The sequence below is a fragment of the Hyperolius riggenbachi genome, chromosome 9 (assembly GCF_040937935.1).
Source record: "Hyperolius riggenbachi isolate aHypRig1 chromosome 9, aHypRig1.pri, whole genome shotgun sequence".
NCBI classification, from domain to species: domain Eukaryota; kingdom Metazoa; phylum Chordata; class Amphibia; order Anura; family Hyperoliidae; genus Hyperolius; species Hyperolius riggenbachi.
The window spans coordinates 160,196,107-160,222,364 of NC_090654.1; the positions used below are offsets into that span (position 1 = coordinate 160,196,107).

Sequence of the window (26,258 nt, forward strand, 5' to 3'; positions counted from 1 at the left end):
ACTGCAAATGACTGCAGTGTACTTATCTTAAAATGTTATATATGCAGAGCTTTGTATGCTCTTCAAGAAAACAATCTCTCCCCCAAAACCCTTGTCCAACCATGGACAAGGGGCTTTTGCCCACCTCTAGCGCTTAGAAGGAGGTGGGGCCCTGGGAGGGTGGGTTTCATGGATGACACCACCATCCGTGGCCTTATCAGCAAAAATGCATACCACAGTAATGCTGGGCATACACGGGTCGTTTTCTGTTATCAATCGAGGCGCTGATGGCTCGATTGATAATATTCAACATGTCCGATGACCCACCGGATCGATTCCGGGCTCGATACCCGCGAGCGGACAATAGCGGAAAACGAGCTGAAGATAAGAGAAGCGCCCGCGGGGACAAGCGGGAATCAATCCAGGCGCGCGCAGGGACGAGCGGGGAAGCTCGAGAGTAGATCCGGCAGCTAATCGAGCCGCAGAAAAGGATCGTGTATGCCCAGCATTAGATTGAGCAGATCTGCAGGTGGTACAGAGATAACAAGCTTTTCCTAAACAAGGCAAAGACTGTGGAACTGATCATAGATATCAGAAGGCACCCTCCAACACTCAACACAGTCTCCATCAATGGCACTGGGATCTCCACTCTCCAAGGTACACAGCGCCTGCCTCCTAGGTACTACCTTCACTGATGACTTGAGATGGGGTGTAAACACAACCATAATGATATTATTTAGAATTATTATAGTGCCAACATCTTACACAGGGCTGTACAGAGTATATTGACTTGTCACTTAACTGTCCCTCAGACGAGCTCACAATCTAATCCCTACCATAGTCACATGTCTATGTATGTATTGTTTAGTGTATGTAATGTAGTCTAGGGCCAATTTAGGGGAAGCCAATTAACTTATCTGTATGTTTTTGGGATGTGTGAGAAAACCGGGGTGCCCGGAGGAAACCTACGCAGACACGGGGAGAACATACAAACTCCGTTCAGATAGTGCCTTGGCTGGGATTTGGGAGTCTAAGCTAACAATGCTCATGGCAGCATGAAAATTACAATTGGATAGCATGTAAAGAACCCACTGGGCGGTTACATTGATCAAGCGGCATTTACCGCCTGGGAGGGCAGCGTCAAGATAAATTGTATTAGGCAATGCTCACATCGTCTAACTTAAGAATGCGCCAGGTGTATAAACAGGAAGTCACGTCAGACACTAGAGGGAGAAGCATCCTCGCTGGAGCGCACGGAAGGTATGTAGCTGCCGCTGCCCGCCATTGCACAGATAAAGGTATTGATGCTGGAGGGGAGCACAGAGGGGAGAGCCTGAGGTGAGGGAAGGGGGGGGAACCGCTCAAGCCCCCCAAAACGGCCTGAGCCGTTCTACTTACATAACAGATGTATTGCACTGCCCCAGGGGGGGCCCGCTCAGAATTTCTGCAGGGGGGCCCGGGGTGACCTAGTTACGCCCCTGATCCAAACATTCAAACTTTCGCATTTATAATATTAGTGAGTTAAGATTGTACAGTGATAAAAGGTTTTGTGGAGAATTGTCCATGTATTTTTCCATGTACAGTATTGCCGATTCTTCAGAATGTCAGTTGATTGTCGAGCAATGCTCCTATTTTGCAGCTGGCTTGTTATACTTATTCAAGGGCAAATAACAGGTTTTAAAGAAGAAAATTCAGATAAAAATAGTAAGCAGTTCAAAGAATATTTAGCATTTTCTGAAGACGAGGAAAAGTAAAGCAAATGATGCTGATTCAGTTGGATACATTTGGTTCCAAGTGACCCTTCTTTGAGCCATAGTCATTGGTGCACAGACTGCTAACTCAACCAGAACTGACATGAACTACATTACAACAGCAATACTAACAGAATAAACTCATCTCTCGGCATGATTGCTGGCTTTTTTCTCTAGCTTTGAAACTCAAAAAATTAAATGCTGCTTTACATTATTTTATTATTTTGCATTTATTTTGATTCATTAAAACATAACTCAAGAACCACTATATATTGCAAAATAAACCCACTACTGCTTAAAGGAATATATATGTATTTTATTATATCTGTTTAAATTTTTTTTGACAGGAAGAAAATGTTATTGCCACTAAAAACATGATTTTTTTTTGGAGCTCCATCCACTGACTTGAGTAGCATGTTTTGCAGCCTCAAAAGATCGTTATTTTACTGCTTTACAGTAAATGCTAGAGATGTCCATAGTGGACAACCAAACCTTACACTCAGGGCCGGGCCGAGGCAGAGGCTGGAGAGGCTCCAGCCTCAGGGCGCAGTGTAGGAGGGGGCGCACAATTCATTCAGTTGTCATTCCCAATTGTGATTGAAGCAGAAAGAAATAGGAAAAGGGGATACATGGCAGTGACTGCAAGCCAGATAACTAGAGATTATGGTGTTGGGGAGGTTGTGGGCCCTGTGGCGCAAGTCAGATAACTAGATATTAAGGTGTTGGGGAGGTTGTGGACCCTGTGGCGCCCTTAGTCTAATAGCAATTAGTGTGTGACGGCTGGGGGGTAGGGATGGAGGGGCGCACTTTGGTGTCTCAGCCTTGGGTGCTGAAGGACCTTGTCCCAGCTCTGCTTACACTAACTCCACTTTAGTACATAACATGTGCAACTGAATATCTTATAAGATATAAACTCTTTTTGCAGCTGCTATTAAAGGGATATGAGCACTTATTGCGAAAATTGTCAGACAAACCTCCCTCTATGGGAAGTTTGTAAACTGTGTGTGCTGTGGGCGATAAAGCAGTATATTTCCAAAAATCATCAAATTGACCTCCCCCTAAGGGAGGTCCCTAAACTGTGTGTGCTGTGGGGGATAATACAGGCATGTACTTACCTAGGGGAGCTGCTCTGTAGTCTCCCCTTGCCTATTTGGACACCTCCATCCATCTACTCCCTCACCTGCCACACAGCTGCAGGTTTGCGCTGGTTTTTTATATGTCCCTGGTCGTGCAATGCATGCCGGGGACCAGCAGTGCATGTTGGGAGGTGTAGTCCCCATTGATCTGGTTACAGAGTCAATAGAAAAGCCCCTATACATTTATGGCCACCTTTAGAGGTTGATCCACTAAGAACAATAGCGCAAGTAACCTCTTTGGGCCAATCAAAGTGCAGGGATCTTGTCCTTTGAAGCCACTGGACCCGAAGGGGCTAAGGACGAGACGAGGAGAGCACCCGTTATGAAGATGTATCCGGCGTAAGTTACTAGCACTCGCTACGCACAGCATAGCGAGCGCTCCTCTGAGAAAACTTAATAAAGCACATTATGCTACCAAAAGCGCGTAGTGGGCAACAAGGTGCGCAGGATTAAAAAGCGTGATTAACAGGAGGTTACTTATGCTATTGTTCTTGGTGAATCAACTCCTATTTATCAAATGTTTTGTGTTATTGGTATCATTTTCTTGTGATTTGTATTATCTCCTTGTCGTCTTTGGTAATATCAGCATATATTTGGTAAATCCTACATGTTGTTGGTAATATCTGCACATTGGGCTTGATTCACTAAACCGTGACAACTCATATCACAGCTGTTTTTGCATGCATTTTTGAGTTGGCACGCGATTGTGAATTTACGTTCGCAAATGCAAATTTTCACACGGAAACAATATCGTTTGCGCACAAAATTTGTGATCGCACGCAAATGCAAAAATGCGTGCGAAAACAGACGTGATATTAGTTATCACGGTTTAGCGAATCAAGCCCATTGATTGTATTCTCTGCTTGTCTTGGGTAATATCGACATTAGCTTGTGTTATTTTATAAGAAAACAACGAATCCAAGAGCCTCACCAGAAGTTAGTACATTTCAATATTTTAATATGCAATGAAGAGGTGCTTAAAGGGGGTGTGGCAAAGCAGTAAAAACAATCAACCCTCTACACATGGTGAGTGTGCAGAGGGCTAATTTTCTTTCCATGAGATGTGTTATTTATTTAAAAAAGGGGGTGAGACTTAAGGTGATGTGACCTGTGTTAAGGGAAAGGGTTTAGGGTGCCAGAGCTTGTGTACCTAAAGGCTCCTGAGCTGTAAATCCGATCCTGCCAGTACACTATCCAGCTATCCATGAGGTATGTGTGGAGGTTTGTGTGCAAAGCAAAGCACACGTGATATTCAGCCCATGTGCAGTGTGGCCAGAAGGTTGGCCTTAGAACTGCACACCATAATTCCTATTGTGGGGCGGGAGGGGATCAGCCAAGTCTCAAACCCTCTATTTAAAGTGTACAAGACTTCTCTGGTGGTGTGACTTTTCTCCCCCAAGGACACCAGTTTCAGCACTGCCAGGCAATGCATTTGCTTGAGGGAGCAGTAGTGGCATTACTGTTTAACCACAGTTTCCTCCACTGCTTGCCTTTCACGAAAAATACTGAAAAGGAAGAAGGTGCTGGTAGAAGGAATGTAGGAGGAGAGAGAGGAGTGGGGTGACTCATGCTTTCCTACCACACCCTTCTGCGGCGGTACCAAGTGCTTTAATGCCTTGTGCAAACTACTGCCCACTGATGTAAGGTTGCTCATTGAGAGGTGGAGGGTGTAAGAAACTATATTCCGGCACCAGCAACTTATTAGTAAGAGCTACAAACATGACTCTCATCACAGCAAACAGTATAGGAGATAGCAGTAGGAGAACAGAGGCGCCAGCAGGATAAAAGTGGATAAAAACTTTAAAATTTGCTGGGAGGAAGTGGTGGACTTCCCTCCATAAAGCAGACACGAAAGACTGTCTGAATAGTAGTCACATTTATTAATTAGTACCCCAAAACAGTGCAACGCGTTTCGCAGGCCCAGCCCGCTTCATCAGGCAATAAAAATGGGGACAAGACTGTAGGCAAGAGACAGTACATTATGCTATAGTAAATTCTGCAAATTTGCATATTAATATATTGCATATCATAAAGCATACCATATGAAATAAATAGCTTCGTGGAGATGGCATAAAAGAGTTGGGTGTGCAAGTAGACAATAGGGGGTAGAGGCTATGGTGCTCGTGACAGTAATGGGCTATGGGGTGTTATTTTACACAGATTTGCAATGAGTGGTATTGGTAATGGAAAAGGGTATATGTCAGCAAGAGTAATGAGTAATAGAGCATTGAGAAGAGAACAGGGGGCCAGAAATACAGGGTAAAGTGTGCAAATAAAATAACATAAAGAACTCACCAGAATTTCAGCAATAGCAGGTGTAGCGCCTCAGTGAAGTGGTGAGGACACTCAGCTCCTTATATATACAGGTTCTTGCTAAAAGGGCCAATTAGATGTATGGGAGGTATTTGGTGGGCGGGGTTAGGGTGAGTGTGCGAGCAGCCAATGGGCTCTCGCCACCTGTGTTCAGTGAATTGGGTTTTTGGGAAGGGTGGGTGGGGTTAGGGCAGGCTTGTGAGTAGCCAATGGGCTCTCGCCACCTGTGTTCGGTGTATTGGGTAGTTGGGGGGTGGATACAGGTATCATGGTTACCAAATGTGCAGCTGAATAGTGTACTAGCTGAATAGAGTACTGGTTAAGGGCACTGCCTTTGACATGGGAGACCAGGGTTCAAATCCCGGCCGGGGCATTATCTACTCATTGGTGTTTGGATGCTGTAAATGGGCAAAAGAATAAATTAAGTAAAAAAGAATATGCAAAGGTCTTTTTCAAGATTTAAATAAATATAATGATTTGATCCAGTGGGAATAAAATTAGTATATTTGACAGAGGGATTGATGTGTAAAAGTATTTAGCTGCCATCTAGTGGACCAAAAAGTTATGACCCGGTCCTAAGACACAAGCATCAATAGACATGTAAGAGCAACATAAAAATTAATAGAATAAATAGACATGTAAAAGCACCATAAAATTAATAGAAACATAAATATAATATAAAAAATAACCAAATATGGATCAACTTAGTAGTCCTGGACAATTGTAGCAACTGGTAAAAAAGCACATAACAATCAAACCAAATTACACTTTTTGACATAAAAATATGTAGAATAATAATCAAGCCAGAGGTGTAGTTGTAAAAATGGACGGTTACACTAAAACTTATTGGGACAAATAAAATAAAATACAATAAATAAAAAGTCATGAAACAACACAAAAAAAGGGTAAAAGAGAGCGGCCAAGATAAAAGAAAAACGGTACAGGAGGTATTTTAGTAATTTTTTTCCAGAACTTCATTCAGACCCTCAGGGCTGAGGGTTCTTATAGTTTGTATCCAGAACATTTCAATTTTTTTTAGTTTTTCGAATGCGTTTGATGAACTTGCATCAATTGAGTCAATTAGTGTAATGTTGAAGAATTGTGGGTTATTGGCGTGGTGAGTGCAGAAGTGCCGTGATACGCTGTGAAGGGGGAATTTTTTAGTGATGTTTCTTTTGTGTTGTCCGATTCTGCTGCGGGCCAACTGTGTAGTCCTCCCCACGTACTGGAGTCGACAGGGACATGAAATGAGGTAGATGACAAATTTAGATTCGCAGGTGAGGTGTTTTTTTATGGGATATTGAATACCGGTACTGGAGGACACAAAGAATGTGCAGGTGTTGATGAATTGACAGGCTGTGCAACGGTTTTTGTTGCAAGGGAAACAACCAGGCTCCTGTGTTTGAAGGGTGGTGGGTTGGTTTGGTATACGTAATTTGCTTGGCGCTAAGAGATTGCGGAGATTTGGTGCTCTCCTATATGTAATTGATGGTGTTGTGGGTAGTATAGGTCGTAGATAGGGGTCTTGCATAAGGATGTCCCATCGGTTTTTTAGGATATTGCGGATGGACAGATGTTGGGCATTGTAACGAGTGATGAATCTGGGGGGGCATGTAGTATTAGTAGGTTGTTTGGTAGTGGTATGAGGGTTGGGATGTTTGGCTCTGTATCTTGCATCTTTGATCAGTTTTTTGGGGTAATGGCGGTCTGTGAATTTTTTGGTAAGGATCTCTGATTGAATGTCAAATTGTGATTGGTCCATGCAGTTCCTATGTATTCTTCTGTATTGACTGTAGGGGGTGTTAGTAATCCAAGGGTGGTGGTGAAAGCTATTGAAATGTATGTAGTTGTTGGCATCGACTGGTTTGAAGTATGTTTTTGTCATAATGTGATTCGATTCTATGTATAAAGTGAGATCAAGGAATTCAATGGAGGAAATGTGGTGGTGGTGTGTGAATTGGAGTCCTGCTGTATTAGAGTTGAGGTAACTGACAAAATGTGGAATGCGTGAAGCGTCGCCTTTCCAGATGAAGATTAGGTCGTCAATATACCGCTTGTATAGTACTATGTTGTCGGAAAACTGATGATGTGTGGATAGTTTAAGTACTTCCAGGAGCCCCATTGTAAGATTGGCATACGAGGGGGCGAACGAGCTCCCCATCGCGGTCCCACTCGTCTGATGGTAAATTTTATCATTAAATGTGAATATGTTGTTTTTTAAGATGAATTCTGCACATTGCAGAAGGAAGGTTTGTTGTGTAGGTGGCATGGAAGAGTTGGTGGCTAAATAATATTGTAAGGCTTGAAGACCGAAGGAATGGGGGATATTGGTATAGAGGGAAGTGACATCGCATGTTAGCCAGACATAATCTGGCTGCCAAGTGATGCCGCGTAGGAGTAGTATGAGCTGTTGTGAATCCTTGAGGAAGGAGGGCAGGGACTGTACGTGTGGCTGTAGGTGTTGGTCCAGGAATCTGGAAAGGTTGCAGGTGATGGAGTTGATACCTGATATAATGGGTCTACCGGGTGGTTTTTGTAAACTTTTATGTATTTTTGGTAAATAGTAGAAGATGGGGGTAATCGGTTGAGCGTTGATAATAAAATTTCTTTCATTTTTGGTGATGATGTTAGACAGGAAGGCATTATTGATAAGGGTTTTTAATGTAATATTTAGAGAGGGAGTTGGATCTGTAGTCAAGGTTTCGTAATGTTTGGGATTGTCGAGGTGCCTGGCTGCTTCCTCTAGGTAGTCTGCGTGATTGAGTATGACAATTCCCCCCCCCTTTATCTGCAGGTTTAATAATCAGGTTATGGTTTTTTTGTAGATTTTTGAGGGCGTGGGATTCACGTGGATTAAGGTTGGATTTGGCGGTGGGTAGGTCGTCCTGTAGCGTTTGTAGGTCTTTAAGAACTAAAGAGTAGAAGGTTTCAATGTAGCAGCCCTTAGAGGCTGCTGGGTAAAAGCGGGATCTCCCTTTTAACTGAGTAGTAATGTATTGCAATGTGCAGAATTCATCTTAAAAAACAACATATTCACATTTAATGATAAAATTTACCATCAGACGAGTGGGACCGCGATGGGGAGCTCGTTCGCCCCCTCGTATGCCAATCTTACAATGGGGCTCCTGGAAGTACTTAAACTATCCACACATCATCAGTTTTCCGACAACATAGTACTATACAAGCGGTATATTGACGACCTAATCTTCATCTGGAAAGGCGACGCTTCACGCATTCCACATTTTGTCAGTTACCTCAACTCTAATACAGCAGGACTCCAATTCACACACCACCACCACATTTCCTCCATTGAATTCCTTGATCTCACTTTATACATAGAATCGAATCACATTATGACAAAAACATACTTTAAACCAGTCGATGCCAACAACTACATACATTTCAATAGCTTTCACCACCACCCTTGGATTACTAACACCCCCTACAGTCAATACAGAAGAATACATAGGAACTGCACGGACCAATCACAATTTGACATTCAATCAGAGATCCTTACCAAAAAATTCACAGACCGCCATTACCCCAAAAAACTGATCAAAGATGCAAGATACAGAGCCAAACATCCCAACCCTCATACCACTACCAAACAACCTACTAATACTACGTGCCCCCCCAGATTCATCACTCGTTACAATGCCCAACATCTGTCCATCCGCAATATCCTAAAAAACCGATGGGACATCCTTATGCAAGACCCCTATCTACGACCTATACTACCCACAACACCATCAATTACATATAGGAGAGCACCAAATCTCCGCAATCTCTTAGCGCCAAGCAAATTACGTATACCAAACCAACCCACCACCCTTCAAACACAGGAGCCTGGTTGTTTCCCTTGCAACAAAAACCGTTGCACAGCCTGTCAATTCATCAACACCTGCACATTCTTTGTGTCCTCCAGTACCGGTATTCAATATCCCATAAAAAAACACCTCACCTGCGAATCTAAATTTGTCATCTACCTCATTTCATGTCCCTGTCGACTCCAGTACGTGGGGAGGACTACACAGTTGGCCCGCAGCAGAATCGGACAACACAAAAGAAACATCACTAAAAAATTCCCCCTTCACAGCGTATCACGGCACTTCTGCACTCACCACGCCAATAACCCACAATTCTTCAACATTACACTAATTGACTCAATTGATGCAAGTTCATCAAACGCATTCGAAAAACTAAAAAAAATTGAAATGTTCTGGATACAAACTATAAGAACCCTCAGCCCTGAGGGTCTGAATGAAGTTCTGGAAAAAAATTACTAAAATACCTCCTGTACCGTTTTTCTTTTATCTTGGCCGCTCTCTTTTACCCTTTTTTTGTGTTGTTTCATGACTTTTTATTTATTGTATTTTATTTTATTTGTCCCAATAAGTTTTAGTGTAACCGTCCATTTTTACAACTACACCTCTGGCTTGATTATTATTCTACATATTTTTATGTCAAAAAGTGTAATTTGGTTTGATTGTTATGTGCTTTTTTACCAGTTGCTACAATTGTCCAGGACTACTAAGTTGATCCATATTTGGTTATTTTTTATATTATATTTATGTTTCTATTAATTTTATGGTGCTTTTACATGTCTATTTATTCTATTAATTTTTATGTTGCTCTTACATGTCTATTGATGCTTGTGTCTTAGGACCGGGTCATAACTTTTTGGTCCACTAGATGGCAGCTAAATACTTTTACACATCAATCCCTCTGTCAAATATACTAATTTTATTCCCACTGGATCAAATCATTATATTTATTTAAATCTTGAAAAAGACCTTTGCATATTCTTTTTTACTTAATTTATTCTTTTGCCCATTTACAGCATCCAAACACCAATGAGTAGATAATGCCCCGGCCGGGATTTGAACCCTGGTCTCCCATGTCAAAGGCAGTGCCCTTAACCAGTACTCTATTCAGCTATTCAGCTGCACATTTGGTAACCATGATACCTGTATCCGCCCCCCAACTACCCAATACACCGAACACAGGTGGCGAGAGCCCATTGGCTACTCACAAGCCCGCCCTAACCCCACCCACCCTTCCCAAAAACCCAATTCACTGAACACAGGTGGCGAGAGCCCATTGGCTGCTCGCACACTCACCCTAACCCCGCCCACCAAATACCTCCCATACATCTAATTGGCCCTTTTAGCAAGAACCTGTATATATAAGGAGCTGAGCATCCTCACCACTTCACTGAGGCGCTACACCTGCTATTGCTGAAATTCTGGTGAGTTCTTTATGTTATTTTATTTGCACACTTTACCCTGTATTTCTGGCCCCCTGTTCTCTTCTCAATGCTCTATTACCCATTACTCTTGCTGACATATACCCTTTTCCATTACCAATACCACTCATTGCAAATCTGTGTAAAATAACACCCCATAGCCCATTACTGTCACGAACACCATAGCCTCTACCCCCTATTGTCTACTTGCACACCCAACTCTTTTATGCCATCTCCACGAAGCTATTTATTTCATATGGTATGCTTTATGATATGCAATATATTAATATGCAAATTTGCAGAATTTACTATAGCATAATGTACTGTCTCTTGTCTACAGTCTTGTCCCCATTTTTATGCCTGATGAAGCGGGCTGGGCCTGCGACACGGGTTGCACTGTTTTGGGGTACTAATTAATAAATGTGACTACTATTCAGACAGTCTTTCGTGTCTGCTTTATGGAGGTAAGTCCACCACTTCCTCCCAGCAAATTTTAAAGTTTTTATCCACTTTTATCCTGCTGGCGCCTCTGTTCTCCTACTGCTATACCGTGTCCACCCCTGGTGGAGGGGTGATCTACCCCCTTTCGCATCTACAGAGAGCGACTTCTTATCCCTGAGTGAGGACAGGTCTAATCTCCTCACCTGCCTATACAGTGGTTGCCTGTGTGGTAACCCATGTTTGTGAGTATAATTTTCTCACGATAACCTTTACTTCATTTATGCTTAACATACTACACTATATTGGGCTCTCGGTTTCTCTACACTTTGTAGTATAGGAGATAGAACTTCTTTAGGTGTCTTCCACGTTTGATGTATTTATTCAGTAAACAGATATACAGATACAGTTTGTTACATCTTAGCAAAGCAGATTCTTCTGTAGTATGTCCGTTGCATTACAGCTCTTGGCTCCAGTCCTGGCAGCCAGGTTCCTCTTATGTCCATACTACGTTACATCTAGACTACATAGGCCCGAGGCCTATCTATTATATACAACATACAGTTATAAAGTAGGACACGACATACATAAAGATAAAGTAAAGGTTGGGGCAGGAGGCAGAAAGTAAGTAAGGCTCTGCAGCCTATATCCTGCCTTAAATATTCATCACTACAGAGTTAAATGTGACATCATATGACCAGGGACGGTCCATACCTCATCGCCTGTCATTGGCTAGGACCCCTCGTGGGGTAATGACAACCATGGACTTTACTGCGCATGGCATGGAAAATCCCATGTTCCATACCAGGTCACGTGGTTCTGTCCTAGGCTACGTGTTTACAGAACAGTAGCTTATATTTATATTGTTCCCCGCCAGCTAGTCTCACCTTGGGAATAGATAGCACCAATAACACCTTGGAAATGTTCAGTACCAGTTCTGCTGAACTGTCTCTTCTCTCTCTAAGAGAAAATCCCCTTAAAGGGCAATCCTGCACACTAGGCTTTTTCACTAACTCAGTTCAAGTAACTGAGGCCTACATAAATTATAACAGAGGACAGGCATCATCCAACTCTGTTCCTGCTTGTAGAGCATTCCGTGGGGATGTGAATTTGACTTGACATGAAGAATTCCAATGCCCAGGAAAGTTTTTCCATAATATACTCATGTAGTCTGGGCACATCTGTGTGAGAGAAGTAAAGCCTGCTTGGTGTGTTCCTCCACCGCTCTGCTAAGGCCATCATTTCTTGTGATAGAACAGAGTCCACATTGCTAAATAGCAGTAGCTGTAAGGCAAGTAGTTTGGCTAGATATGACTTTAGGTCCATGACCTTTGGGTTTCTTGGTGCCAAAGTGAGTTTTCTTGTGCAGATTTCCTGTAGTGTGGGGTGAAAGTGAAGAGAATGGGAGCTAGGGGAACTAATGTGGTCACTGGACTACTCAACTTGAAAAATGCAGCCAATCATGATAAGCCACTGGCATCTGTAATATGAGTGGCTCCGATAGCTCTGCAGGTGGGACATAGCACTCTCCTCTCCACTTTCCGTAGTTTTCAATGAGTAGGCCTGCTCTGGTCTGCACTACAAGTGAATTTAGCCTGTAATACGCTCTACATGCTACCAGAAGCGTCATTGCTAAAAAGGGAAGAGATACCCGGGAGTGCGTACAGTGGGAGAACTGTGATGATACTTTTATCAGTGACTAGCTGATAACCCCGCGTTACCCAGGTATTTATTTGGCTGGTGCTGACTTTTGTGCCCACTTTTTCTAACCCTAACATACAAACACTCAATGACCAAGTTTGTGAGCTTTGGGGTCTTTGGCATCAATCATTTGTATATTCCCATAGAAATTAAACAAATGAGATTGGCTATGTGGGGCTGTGCCCCTCTCCAGCATTTGAACCACAGTCACCCAATGACCATCTGTAGCAGGTTTGAGGCATCTGCTATTAACAGTGTAAAAATGGCAGCAATTTAAATATTCCCCTTGAAAATCAACAGGTGAATTTTGATTGGCTATTATAGGCTACAGCCTCTTCCCTGAATATTAATCTCAGTCACCCAGTGACCATCTGTGCAAAGTTTGAGAACCCTGCCAGTGTAAGAAGGGTTGCAGCTTACATTTTCCCAGTGAAACCTGGACACACAGTCACTCACTGACCAAGTTTGTGAGTTTTGGAGTCCTTGGCATCAAAAATTTGTATTTTCCCAGTGAAACAAAACAAATCTGATTAACTGTTTGTGGCTCCGCCCCCTTTTCTGAATTTGAACCCCAGTGACACAATAACCAACTGAACCAGGTTTGAGGCTTGTGCCATTTACAGTGCAAGAATGTCAACAATTTTAATATGCCCCTTGAAAATCAACAGGTGATTTTTGATTGGCTTTTTTAGGCTACACCCACTTTTCTGAATATTAATCCCAGCCACCCAGTAACCAGCTGTGCAACGTTTGAGAACCCTGCCATTAACAGTGAAGAAGGGCTGCAGTTTACATTATCCCAGGGAAATCTGTTTTTGACTCCACCCACTTTTTGTAACCTTGACACACAGTCACTCAATAATCAAGTTTGTGAGCTTTCGGGTTCCTGGCATCAAAATTGTGTGAATGGAAGCAGTTTATCCAGCAAAGAAATCTGATAGGCTACTTGTGGCTCCACCCCTTTAGTGAAGTTGAACCCCAGGCACTTAATGACTGACTGTAGCAGGTTTGAGGCCACTGCCATTAAAGAGAATCTGAAGTGAGTATAAAACTCGCTTCTTCTCTTATATTCAGCAGGGGCTTGTGTTCCCCTGCTAAACCGCCACTATCGCGCCGCACAACGGGGGTCCCTTACCCCCCAAATCCCCTCGTGTAGTCCCGGGGATCTCTTCTGCATTGAGGCAGGGCTAACCATTGCAGCCCTGTCTGTCAGCACGTATCTCCGCCTCTCCCCCGCCCCTCTCAGTCTTCCTTCACTGAGAGGGGCGGGGGAGAGGCGGCGATGCGCCGCTGATAGACGGCGCTGAGAGGCAGGGCTGCAGCCATTAGCCCTGCCTCTAGGAGCAGCAAAGTCTACGACCAAGTTGGTCGTAGATTTTGCAGGGGGGGGGGGGATTGGGTGGTAAGGGACCCCCGTTGTGAGGCGGGATAGCGGCGGTTTAGCAGGGGCACACATGTCCCTGCTGAATATAAGAGAAGAAGCGAGTTTTTGACTCGCTTCAGTGTCTCTTTAACAGTGGAAGAATGGCAGCAGTTTCAACATTTCCCTTGAAAATCAATAGGTGAATTTTGATTGGTTGTTGTAGGCTCCACCTACTTTTCTGAATATTAATCCCAGTCACCCAGTGACCAACTGTGTCAAGTTTGAGAACCCTGCCATTAACAGTGTAAGAATGGCTGCAGTTTATATTTTCCCATGTAAAAAGTTAGTTGTTTTTGGCCCTGCCCACTAGTTCTAATCTTGACATACAGTCACTCAATGACCAGGTTTATGAGCTTTGGGTCTTTGGCATCAATAAGTTACCTTTTCCCATTGAAATTAAACAAATCTGATTGGTTGTTTTTGGCCTGCCCCCTTTTCAGAATTTACACCCCAGTCTCTCAGTGACTGACTGTAGCAGATTTGAGGCCTCTGCCATTAAGAGTGTATGAATGGCAGCAATGTAAATATTCCTCTTGGAAATCAAATGGTGAATTTTGATTGGCTGCTTTCCAGATTATTAATCCCTGTCATCCACTGACCAACTGTGTCAAGTTTGAGAACCCTGTCAATAACACAATGGCTGAAATCAATCTAACAAATCTGATTGGCTGCTTGTGGCTCCACCCGCTTCAGTGAATTTGGACCCCAGTCACCCAATGACTGACTGTATCAGGTTTGAGGCCTCTGCCATTAACAGTGTAAGAATGGTAGCAAATGAAAATATTGCCCTTGAAAATCAATAGGTGAATTTTGATTGGCTTTTGTAGGCTCAACCCACATTTCTGAATATTAATTCCAGTCACCCAGTGGCTAACTGTGTCAAGTTTAGGGACCCTGCCATGTAAAAAATTAGTTGTTGGCACCGCCCACTTTTTCTAACCTTGACATACAGGCACTCAATTACCATGTTTATGAGCTTTGGGGTCCTTGGTCTCAAATATTTGTATATTCCCACTGAAATTAAAGAAATCTGTTTGGCTGTTTGTGGCTCTGCCCCTTTCTGATTTTGAACCCCATTCACCCAGTGACCGACTGTACCAGGTTTAAGGCATCTGCTATTAACAGTGTAAGAATGACATCAATTTAAATATTCCCCTTGAAAATCAACAGGTGAATTTTGATTGGCTGTTGTAGGCGCCACCCATTTTCCTGAATATTAATCCCAGGCACCCAGTGACTAACTGCGCAAAGTTCGAGAATACTGCCATTAACGGTGCAAGAATGGCTGCAGTTTATATTTTCCCAGTGAAATTTGTTTTTGGCTACACCCACTTTTTGTAACCTTGACACACAGCCAGTCAATGATGACCAAGTTTGTGAGCTTTCAGGTTCCTAGCATCAAAAATGTGTGAATGAAGCAGTTTATCCACCAAAGAAATCTGATTGGCTGATTGTGACCATGCCCCTTTAGTGAATTTGGACCCCAGTCACCCAATGACTGACTGTAGCAAGTTTGAAGCCTCTGCTATTAACAGTGTAAGAATGGCAGCAGTTTAAATATTCCCCTTGAAAATCAATAGGTGAAATTTGATTGGCTGTTGTAGACTCCACCCACTTTCATGAATCTTAATCTCATTCACCAAGTGACCAAGTGAGCCAAGTTTGAAAACCCTGCGACTGACAATGTAAGAATGGCTGCAGTTTATATTTTCCCATTTAAAATGAATGGCTGAAATTTGATTGGCTGTTTAATGCTCCGCCTACTTTCCCTGGATTTTTAACCTCGGTCACCAAGTGACCAACTGAGCCAAGTGTGGGGACTCTGCCTTAATTACTGTGAGAATAGCAGCCTTTTACATTTTTTCCATACACACGCACGCACGCACGCACGCACGCACGCACGCACGCACGCACACACACACACACACACACACACACTTTGATTGCGATCACCGGGTAAAAATTTCGGGTAAAATTTGGGTAAAAACTTGTGTTCGCGAAATCCGGATGCGTTTTTTTTTTTAAGGGAAAACACATTTAACCACTTCAGGACCACAGTCTTTTCGCCCCTTAAGGACCAGAGCCTTTTTCTCCATTCAGACCACTGCAGCTTTCACGGTTTATTGCTCGGTCATACAACCTACCACCTAAATGAATTTTACCTCCTTTTCTTGTCACTAATACAGCTTTCTTTTGCTGCTATTTGATTGCTGCTGCGAGTTTTAGTTTTTATTATATTCATCAAAAAAGACATGAATTTTGGCAAAAAAATGACTTTTTTAACTTGCTGTGCTGACATTTTTCAAATAAAGTAAAATTTCTTATACATTTGAGCGTGAAAGTTATTCTGCTACATGTCTTTGATAAAAAAAAAACATTCAGTGTATATTTATTGGATTGGGTAAAAGTTATAGCGTTTACAAACTATGGTGCCAAAAGTGAATTTTCCCATTTTCAAGCATCTCTGACTTTTCTGCGCACCTGTCAGGTTTCATGAGGGGCTAAAATTCCAGGATAGTACAAATACCCCCCAAATGACCCCATTTTGGAAAGAAGACATCCCAAAGTATTCAGTGAGAGGCATGGTGAGTTCATAGAAGATTTTATTTTTTGTCACAAGTTAGCGGAAAATGACACTTTCTGACAAAAAAAAGAAAAAAAAAAAGTTTCCATTTCTTCTAACTTGCGACAAAAAAAAAATGAAATCTGCCACGGACTCACTATGCTCCTCTCTGAATACCTTGAAGTGTCTACTTTCCAAAATGGGGTCATTTGTGGGGTGTGTTCACTGTCCTGGCATTTTGGAGGGTGCCTAATTGTAAGCACCCCTGTAAAGCCTAAAGATGCTCATTGGACTTTTGGCCCCTTAGCGCAGTTAGGCTGCAAAAAAGTGCCACACATGTGGTATTGCCGTACTCAGGAGAAGTAGTATAATGTGTTTTGGGGTGTATTTTTACACATACCCATGCTGGGTGGGAGAAATATCTCCGTAAATGACAATTGTTTTTTTTTTTTTTTACACACAATTGTCTATTTATAGAGATATTTCTCCCACTCAGCATGGGTATGTGGAAAAATACACCCCAAAACACATTATACTACTTCTCCTGAGTACGGCGATACCACATGTGTGGCACTTTTTTGCACCCTATCTGCGCTAAGGGGCCCAAAGTTCAATGAGTACCTTTAGGATTTCACAGGTCATTTTGAGAAATTTCGTTTCAAGACTACTCCTCACGCTTTAGGGCCCCTAAAATGCCAGGACAGTATAGGAACCCCACAAGTGACCCCATTTTAGAAAGAAGACACCCCAAGGTATTCCGTTAGTGGTATGGTGAGTTCATAGAAGATTTTATTTTTTGTCACAAGTTAGTGAAAAATGACACTTTGTGAAAAAAACAATAAAAATCCAATTTCCACTAACTTTTGACAAAAAATAAAATCTTCTATGAACTCATCATACACCTAACAGAATACCTTGGGGTGTCTTCTTTCTAAAATGGGGTCACTTGTGGGGTTCCTATACTTCCCTGGCATTTTACGGGCCCAAAACTGTGAGTAGTCTGGAAACCAAATTTCTCAAAATGACTGATCAGGGGTATAAGCATCTGCAAATTTTGATGACAGGTGGTCTATGAGGGGACAAATTTTGTGGAACCGGTCATAAGCAGGGTGGCCTCTTAGATGACAGGTTGTATTGGGCCTGATCTGATGGATAGGAGTGCTAGGGGGGTGACAGGAGGTGATTGATGGGTGTCTCAAGGGGCGGTTAGAGGGGAAAATAGATGCAATCAATGCACTGGGGAGGTGATCGGAAGGGGGTCTGAGGGGGATCTGAGGGTTTGGCCGAGTGATCAGGAGCCCACACGGGGCAAATTAGGGCCTGATCTGATGGGTAGGTGTGCTAGGGGGTGACAGGAGGTGATTGATGGGTGTCTCAAGGTGTGATTAGAGGGGAAAAATAGGTGCAAGCAATGCACTAGCGAGGTGATCAGGGCTGGGGTCTGAGGACGTTCTGAGGTGTGGGCGGGTGATTGGGTGCCCGCAAGGGGCAGATTAGGGTCTAATCTGATGGGTAACCGTGACAGGTGGTGATAGGGGGTGATTGATGGGTAATTAGTGGGTGTTTAGAGGAGAGAAGAGATGTAAACACTGCACTTGGGAGGTGATCTGATGTCAGATCTGTGGGCGATCTATTGGTGTGGGTGGGTGATCAGATTGCCCGCAAGGGGCAGGTTAGGGGCTGATTGATGGGTGGCAGTGACAGGGGGTGATTGATGGGTGGCAGTGACAGGGGGTGATTGACAGGTGATTGACAGGTGATCAGTGGGTTATTACAGGGAATAACAGATGTAAATATTGCACTGGCGAATTGATAAAGGGGGGTCTGAGGGCAATCTGAGCGTGTGGGCGGGTGATTGGGTGCCCGCAAGGGGCAGATTAGGGTCTAATCTGATGGGTAACAGTGACAGGTGGCGATAGGGGGTGATTGATGGGTAATTAGTGGGTGTTTAGAGGAGAGAATAGATGTAAACGATGGATTTGGGAGGTGATCTGATGTCGGATCTGCGGGCGATCTATTGGTGTGGGTGGGTGATCAGATTGCCCGCAAGGGGCAGGTTAGGGGCTGATTGATGGGTGGCAGTGACAGGGGGTGATTGATAGGTGATTGACAGGTGATCAGTGGGTTATTACAGGGAATAACAGATGTAAATATTGCACTGGCGAATTGATAAAGGGGGGTCTGAGGGCAATCTGAGCGTGTGGGCGGGTGATTGGATGCCCGCAAGGGGTAGATTAGGGTCTAATCTGATGGGTAACAGTGACAGGTGGTGATAGGGGGTGATTGATGGGTAATTAGTGGGTGTTTAGAGGAGAGAAGAGATGTAAACACTGCACTTGGGAGGTGATCTGATGTCGGATCTGCGGGCGATCTATTGGTGTGGGTGGGTGATCAGATTGCCCGCAAGGGGCAGGTTAGGGGCTGATTGATGGGTAGCAGTGACAGGGGGTGATTGACGGGTGATTGACGGGTGATTGACAGGTGATTGACAGGTGATCAGGGGGGATAGATGCATACAGTACACGGGGGGGGGGGGGGGTCTGGGGTGGGGGTCTGGGGGGGGGGGGTCTGGGGAGAATCTGAGGGGTGGGGGGTGATCAGGAGGGGGCAGTGGGCAGGGGGGGGATAAAAAAAATAGCGTTGACAGATAGTGACAGGGAGTGATTGATGGGTGATTAGGGGGGTGACTGGGTGCAAACAGTGGTCTGGGGGGTGGGCTGGGGGGGGTCTGAGGGGTGCTGTGGGCGATCAGGGGGCAGGGGAGGGGGAAATCAGTGTGCTTTGGTGCAGACTAGGGTGGCTGCAGCCTGCCCTGGTGGTCCCTCGGACACTGGGACCACCAGGGCAGGAGGCAGCCAGTATAATAGGCTTTGTATACATTACAAAGCCTATTATACTATGTACATGCGGCGATCCGGGTGCTAGTAACCCGCCGGCGCTTCCGAACGGCCGGCGGGTTACTACGAGCGGTGGGCGGAGCCAGTCCCCGGCGGCTGATCGCGTCACGAATGACGCGATCGCCGCAAAGCCACTCCCGCAGCCGCCCCCGCCGATGGGCGTATTGCGGTCGTTTGGGCCCAGTCTTTGCCGCCGCCCATCGGCTGGGGGCGGTCCTCAAGTGGTTAAATAGGTGTAAAAAAAAAAAAAGTGGGGGGAAACTTTTTCTGCATTTCTTGTTTATTCTTCTTCACCGTCTTCACTGTCTTCTTTTTGTTCTCTCCATCTTTTTCTTCAAATCAAATCAAAACCAAAATCAAAATCAATTTTATTTTGCCAAGCATGACTGGGTCAAGCCCCGAATTGGGTTTGGCACAATGGAGCAGTACATACAAAGAAAGGCAGGAAAACATTAGAATGACAGTAGTATCTCATACTCAAGTATAAGCATAAACGAATATACAATCAGGGCCGGCCCGCTCATGAGGTGGGGTGAAACTTTTGCGTTGCAGGAAGTGACGTCAGTGAAGCGCACGCTTGGAACGAGGAAGAGGTGAGTCCTACCCGCCCGTGCCTCTTACACATAGCGGCTGCTTGTATTTAAGGCTGGAGGGGAGCGGAGCACGGGGGACCTAGGCGAGGGAGGGGGGGGTACGACCCCCTCCCCGCCGCTAGGCCCAATACCCCCGTCCTGCCAGCTACCCCTCCAGCTCGGCGGCCCCCCAGAGGGGGGGGGGGGGGCGGCAGAAATTTTTTTTTTGCCTCAGGCGGCAAATAGTCTAGGGCCGGCCCTGTATACAATCAACAATTAGATATACACAGCCGAAGGCTGCCGCTCCTATGCAGGTGGTAGGGCGCTGATAGAGGGTGGTAGAATGTTAAGGGAGGCTAACGGCCATCGGGAAGAAAGAGTTCTTGTGTCTGGTGGTCTTGGTGGGGATGGCCCGAAGTCTCCGACCCAATGGAAGAGAGGTGAAAAAACAATGGCCTGGGTGAGAGAGGTCACTTGCAATTCTCAGTGCCCTGGCTTGCAGTCTTGTGTTATACAGGTGGTCAAGTGGGGGCAGAGGTCTCCCAATGATCCTCTCCGCCGACCTAATGATCCTCTGTAATTTGTGCCTGTCACTGGCGGTGGCTCCCACATACCAGACCAAGATGGCGGAGCAGAGGATCGATTCAATGGTGGCAGTGTAAAAGCATGTTAGAATCTCCTGAGCCATGCCGAAATTCCGCAGTTGGCGGAGGAAGAAGAGTCTCTGCTGGGCTTTCCATTGGGTTGACATGATATTGACTCTCCAACTGAGATCGCTGGAGATGGCTGGCCACCTCGGTGCCATCGATGTATATGGGAGGTGGGGGAGGTGCCGACTTCCTAAAGTCAATTATAAGTTCGCCGGTTTTGGCCATGTTGAGCACTAGGCTGTTCTCTTTACACCAGTGGCATAGTCTTTCCACCTGCTGCTAGTACTCCTGGATGTTGTCCTTGGTGACGAGGCCAACAATGGTTGTGTCATCCGCAAATTTTATGACTTTGACAGAGTCTGCCGTTGATCTGCAATCATTTGTGTAAAGGGAGAGGAGCAGCAGGGACAGGACGCAGCCCTGGGGTGCCCCTGTGTTTGTTATCTCTTCTCGTGAGTAGATGTCCCCCAGCCTGACAACTTGGGATCTGTTAGAGAGAAAGTCGGTGATCCATAGCCGTAGGGTGGAGTGGACCCCCAGTGTGGTCAGGGCATTCTGGAGGGTGCGTGGGCATATAGTGTTAAATGCCGAGCTGAAGTCTAGTAGCAGTACTCTGGCATAATCATCCCTCCTGTCTAGATGGTTGTAGATGTATTCCAAACAGATGTTTAGAGCATCATCAGTGGACCTATTCTTCACCGTCTTCTTTTTCTGTTTTACCATCTTTTTTTTCTCGTCATCAATCATTACTATCATCTTCATCACCTTCTTCTTCACTGGCATCTGGTTCTTCAAGTTCTTCTTCTTCTTCACCTGGTTCTTCTTCAATTAGTTTTTCATCTTCTTCTTCACCTGGTTCTTCTGTGTCTTCTTATTATCCTTCTTCATCATCCTCTGGTTCTTCTTCTTCATCATCTGGTTCTTCTTCATCTTCAATCATCTGGTTCTTCTTCTTCTTCTTCTTCATCATCATCTGGTTCTTCTTCTTCAATCATCTGGTTCTTCTTCTTCTTCACCTGGTTTTCCTACACCTGGTTCTTCTTCTTCATCATCTGTTTCTTCTTCTTCTTCATCATCTGGTTCTTCTTCTTCACCTGGTTCTTGTTCTTCTTCTTCACCTGGTTCTTCTTCTTCACCTGGTTTTTCTTCTTATTATTCTTCTTCATCATCTGGTTCTTCTTCTTCACCTGGTTCTTCTTCTTCACCTGGTTCTTCTTCTTCTTCCTCATATGGTTCTTCTTCTTCACCTCGTTCTTCTTATTCTTATTCTTCTTCACCTGGTTCTTCTTCACATGGTTCTTCTTCTTCTTCTTCACCGTCCACCACCATCTTCTTTTTTTTGTGTTCATATTCTTCCTTATGAACCCAACGTAATGTTTTTTCCCTTACAGAAGTGTACTGTTGTAAAATGTTATCTTCAACACCATCATAGCTAAATTTGTGGCGTAATAGCTAGTGGCGCATGGCAGCAGCGCATAATTCTGTGGACCCTGGTGGTGGGAACACAGACAGCAGGAGGATAAATACAGGAGCAGCACAAGCAGAAGGAGGAGTGACGTGTGGCAGCAGGCAATGTAACGGGCCATGGTACTTAGCGTTGGTAGTTTACAACACTATATAGCTATTGTAGTGGCGTAATAGCTAGTGGCTCATGGCAGCGGCGCATAACTCTGTGGACCCTGGCGGTGGGAACACAGACAGGCAGGAGGATACATTCAGCAGCAGGATGAGGAGGAGTGACGAATGGCAGCAGGCAAAGTATTCTGTGGACCCTGGAGGTGGGGACACAGACAGCAGGAGGATAAATACAGCAGCAGATGCAGGAGAAGTGACGTGTGGCAGCAGGCAATGTAACGGGGCCATGGTACTTAGCATTGGTAGTACCATGGCTGTAAATAAAGACAGCAAGATCAGGAGGTTTCGGACGGCAGTCGTGAAGCCCACATTGTGTCCAATGCACAACTGGGACAGCACAGTTTTCAACCCAGACACCTCAGAATTTTTTTTTTACAACAGTATATAGCTATTGTAGTGGCGTAATAGCTAGTGGCGTAATAGCTAGTGGCGCATGGCAGTGGCGCATAACTCTGTGGACCCTGGCGGTGGGAACACAGGCAGGCAGGAGGATAAATTCAGATGGAGGAGGAGTGATGAAATGGCAGCAGGCGATGTATTCTGTGGACCCTGGCGGTGGAAACACAGACAGCAGGAGGATAAATACAGCAGCAGCAGAAGGAGGAGTGACGTGTGGCAGCAGGCAATGTAATGGGGCCATGGTACTTAGTTGGTAGTACCACGGCTGTAAATAAAGACAGCAAGATCAGGAGGTTCTGGACAGCAGTTGCGAAGCCCACATTGTGTCCAATGCACAACTGGGGCAGCACAGTTTTCAACCCAGACACCTCAGAATTTTTTTTTTTTTACAACAGTATACAGCTATTGTAGTGGCGTAATAGCTAGTGGCGTAATAGCTAGTGGCGCATAGCAGCGGCACATAACTCTGTGGACCCTGGCGGTGGGAACACAGACAGGCAGGAGGATAAATTCAGCAGCAGGAGGAAGAGGAGTGACGAATGGCAGCAGGCAATGTATTCTGTGGACCCTGGCGGTGGGGACACAGACAGCAGGAGGATAAATACAGCAGCAGGAGGAGAAGTGACGAATGGCAGCAGGCAATGTAATCCCCCAAACACTAGCAAAAGCATATGTAAAACACTTGCTGGGTCTTCCCATTGATTTCTTACATAGTTTGGTTGCAAAAAGACTTTCAGCCATCCTATCTAACCAGTATAAAAATAAATACATAAGTAAACATTTGGTACCTTTCTCTCCAGCACCCTCACATATCCCAGTTAATCCAGGGGAAGGGAAAATACCCTTACAAGGCTTGGGCCAATTAACCATTAAGGGGAAAAAAATCCTTCCCAACTCCAAGTGGCAGTCAGATAACATACTCTTCTGGGAATAGCTAGTAATCATAGCCGAGGATGTCCTTCAATGCAGGGAAAGCATCCAAACCTATTTTAAATATAGAATTTGTCATAACTACTTCCTGTGGTAAAATATGCCACATTTTAACAATTTTTACTATAAGGAGTTCCTGCCTAAATAGATGGCAAAACCTTTTTTCCCTCCATACATCGCAGTTACTTTACTGGCACCACACCCTGGCGGTAGGACCACTAAAATTGCTGTGGGCTACCTGCACACAGCACAGTTACTAGCCTCTGGTGCGTCAGTGCCATTGTTACATAGCTACATAGTTTGGTTTTGGTTGGGAAAAAAAAAAGATATCTGTCCATCGATTTCAAGAAGGAAAAAAAAAAATATCACAAATACCAGTTAATGATATTTATGAGACATGGATTATTCCAAGGAACATAAAGCAAACCTTTTTTTGTTTTGTTTTATAAAGGAAAATGTTGTTGTTGTTGTTGTTTAACCACTTGTTAACCCCTCCTTGTTTAACCCCCCCTAAAGACCAGGCCATTTTTTGCAGTACTGGGTGTGCAGGCTTTTCAGCCTCCTGCACAGCCCAGCTAAGGAGCCCAGCGATCGGACTCACCTCCTTTTTTGTCCCTAAGGGGACATGCCGCTGGAGGGGTCCGATCGCTGCGACCATTTATTATTTTTTTCCGCAGCCTCTATGAGGCTCTCTCTCCCTCCCTCCTCTGTAATCTTTATGGAACAGGATGGCGATTTGTCCTGTATTGCTTCTCATAGGCATCAGCCTATGAGAGGACGGCGCTCCCCGGCCAATCAGAGGCTGGGGATCGCTGATCTCGTACAGCGCTGCCGGGGACTGCAGCGCTGTACAGTTGTAAACAAAGGGGATTTCTTTACCATTTTGTTTACAAACAGCCTGCTAGCCGTGATCGGCGGCTAGCAGGCTAATCACGGAACTCCGTTCCATGAAGTGGCAGGGAATGCGCGTGGCTGAAACTGCAGCCCCAGGGCTTGACGCCAATTGGCATTAGGCGGTCCTGGGGCTGCCACCGCTGTCATGTCCATTGCCGTGAGGCAGTCTTTAAGTAGTTAAATAATATAATTTTTAAAAGTGGTGGGAGTTGTTTTTACTTTTAACTGTGAGTGAGAATTGGTAAGAGATACTGTTGTACCCATATACCCTCCCCCACTTCAAATGACATGTGGTTTAACAAAACTCACCAAAATAAATAGAAACTGCCCACCATTGACCTCAAATCACCTAACACTTAGGCTGATTGTATTTATACACTAGTCTAACTAGGGTTCACTTAGGCATTGTAAGCCTAAGATTAGCAAGTAAATCAGCTGGTGAAGAACATGTGATGTAGGGCTGCAGTTAACTTATTGGAGGTAAGTGTTTTTATTCGTAGAATTGAACCAGACATAGAGTGTTCTTGCAAACACGGTTCACTTGTCTATAAAAAATAAGGTAGATAAAGGTCTTTTCCAACAACTTAAGTTTATTTTCATTATGATTTTAATTTTGATTATTACAAAATGCTTTATTTTCAACAGGCGCAGAGTGTTGGGCATTTCAGACGGGATTGAGCACATTGGAGACCTCCGCTGGGAATTGGCACTTTGTCTCCTGGCTGCTTGGACTGTTTGCTATTTCTGTATCTGGAAAGGGACAAAATCCACTGGGAAGGTAAGAATGAAATTGACCTTATTTATTTCAATCCAAAACTGCTATCTATACCAAATGTAGAAAGAACCAAAGGTGAAATATGTTAAAGCGGTATACAACTCTAACATAATCTATATATATATAGATATATATAAAATCGGATGTATGTGTCTATGTATGTGTGTGTGTATGTGCCGCGATCACTCGAAAACGCCTTGACTAATTTGAACAAAACTTGGTATACAGATCCCTTACTACCTGGGATGATATGTTCTGGGGGTCTCGCATCCCCCCTGCATAACTTGGCGGAGCTACAAACAGCTAATCAGATTTCACCCATCCATGTCAATGGAAAAATATAAATAGGAAAATATAAACTGCAGCCATTCTTACATTGTTAAGCGCAGGGTTTTCAAACTTGGCACACTTGGTCACTGGGTGAATGAGATTAAGATTCAGGAAAGTGGGTGGAGCCTACAACAGCCAATCAAATCTCACCTTATTGATTTTCAAGGGGAATATTTAAACTGCTGCCATTCTTACACTGTTAATAGCAGAGGCTTCAAACTTGCTACAGTCAGTCATTGGGTGACCGGGGTCCAAATTCACTAAAGGGGCGGGGCCACAAACAGCCTTGGTCATCATTGAGTGACTGTGTGTCCAGGTTACAAAAAGTGGGTGAAGCCAAAAACAAATTTCACTGGGAAAATATAAACTGCAGTCTGTGATGATTTGCTCAGCTGCCTGTGCAGGCAGGCAGCCTTTTGACCATTGTGTAGGTTTGCATGCTGCAGGACTCTGGAAAGAAGAGCTTCTGTCAGTTTTGCAGCTTGTGCTTGCAGAGGAATTTGCATACGTTGTCATGCAAATTGCCTGGCCACATTCATTGGAGGCGTGTACTATAAGTACCATGTCTTTCCCACAATGCTTCGCTGGTCATAAGGATTTCGTCCTATGTAACACTCCTGGTGGGGT

At 44.5% G+C, this 26,258-nt stretch overlaps 1 protein-coding gene across 8 annotated transcripts in view; it reads left to right on the forward strand.

The window, feature by feature from the left end:
- The window catches only part of LOC137532765 (sodium- and chloride-dependent GABA transporter 3), an 843,944-nt gene that overhangs the window by 454,755 nt on the left and 362,931 nt on the right, over positions 1 to 26,258 (forward strand). For all 8 annotated transcript variants that reach the window (XM_068253626.1, XM_068253628.1, XM_068253630.1 and 5 more), the window contains one exon: positions 25,172 to 25,304. In XM_068253626.1, coding sequence (XP_068109727.1) covers positions 25,172 to 25,304 — 133 coding nt within the window. The remainder of the gene's footprint in view (positions 1 to 25,171; positions 25,305 to 26,258) is intronic.